Source organism: Propithecus coquereli, unplaced genomic scaffold, assembly GCF_000956105.1.
Source record: "Propithecus coquereli isolate 6110/MARCELLA unplaced genomic scaffold, Pcoq_1.0 Scaffold289, whole genome shotgun sequence".
Classification (NCBI taxonomy): Eukaryota; Metazoa; Chordata; class Mammalia; order Primates; family Indriidae; genus Propithecus; species Propithecus coquereli.
In genome coordinates, this window is record NW_012148496.1 from 335,809 (window position 1) to 336,806 (window position 998).

At 38.6% G+C, this 998-nt stretch overlaps 1 protein-coding gene across 1 annotated transcript in view; it reads left to right on the forward strand.

Moving 5' to 3' along the window:
• Nucleotides 1–998, forward strand: part of PSMA5 (proteasome (prosome, macropain) subunit, alpha type, 5) — a 33,495-nt gene that overhangs the window by 24,994 nt on the left and 7,503 nt on the right. Inside the window, exon 4 of the mRNA XM_012648494.1 lies at nt 78–180. Coding sequence (XP_012503948.1) covers nt 78–180 — 103 coding nt within the window. The remainder of the gene's footprint in view (nt 1–77; nt 181–998) is intronic.

A 998-nucleotide genomic window follows, 5' to 3' on the forward strand; every position in this document is an offset into this window, starting at 1 on the left:
CTTTAGTGAGATGTTTGTTACATAAAGTGCTACCACTCTTAAACATTTTAATCCTCTTCTTTTGGGGGGTTTTACAGGTTTCATATGGACCCTTCTGGGACCTTTGTACAGTGTGATGCTCGAGCAATTGGCTCTGCTTCAGAAGGTGCCCAGAGCTCCCTGCAAGAAGTTTACCACAAGGTAATTAAGCATTCTCACAACTTCTATTATTATTTTAAGAATCAAGGTATAATTTACATATAATAAAAAGTACAGACCTTAAAGAGTTCAATTCTATGAGTTTTGGCAGTTGTATATGCCCTTTGAACCACAACAAGATATAGAACCTTTCCATCACCCCCCAAAAAATGCTCATCCACATTCTAGTCAATCTCTCCCCCTCCCTTGCCACCATGTTTACCACTATACATTAGTTTTGTCTGTTCTTGTGCTTTTTTATAAATGGAATGATACGATTTGTATTTTTTTTGTTTTCAACATACTGTTTTTGAGATCCATTCATGTTGTACCAATAGTTCATTTTTATTGCTGAGTAGTATACCATGGTATAAAGCACAATATGTTTATCCTCTATCCTAATAGCTTTGTAGTTTAGCTCTTGAACCAAGTAGGCATTTGGTACTTTCTTTGTGGGATGGGAAGATTTGGTTTTGGGTAACTCATTGGTATGATTGAAGGCTGCCATATTTATCATTCCAATGGTTCATACAGAGATGCCTGCTCACATCAACTCCTGATAGTATTGATTTTACATGTGGAGGAAATTGTAATAGGTAGAAATGGGGTTAAAAAAAAGAGTGGGGGCGGCAAGGGCAACATACGTAACCTAAACATCTGTACCCCCATAATATGCTGAAATTAAAAAAAAAAGAGTGAATTTTTAGCTGGGCACAGTGGCTCACACCTATAATCCTAGTGCTATGGCAAGCCGAGGCAGGAAGATCACTTGAGCCCAGGAGTTCAAGACCAGCCTGGGTAACATAGCAAGACCCCGTCTC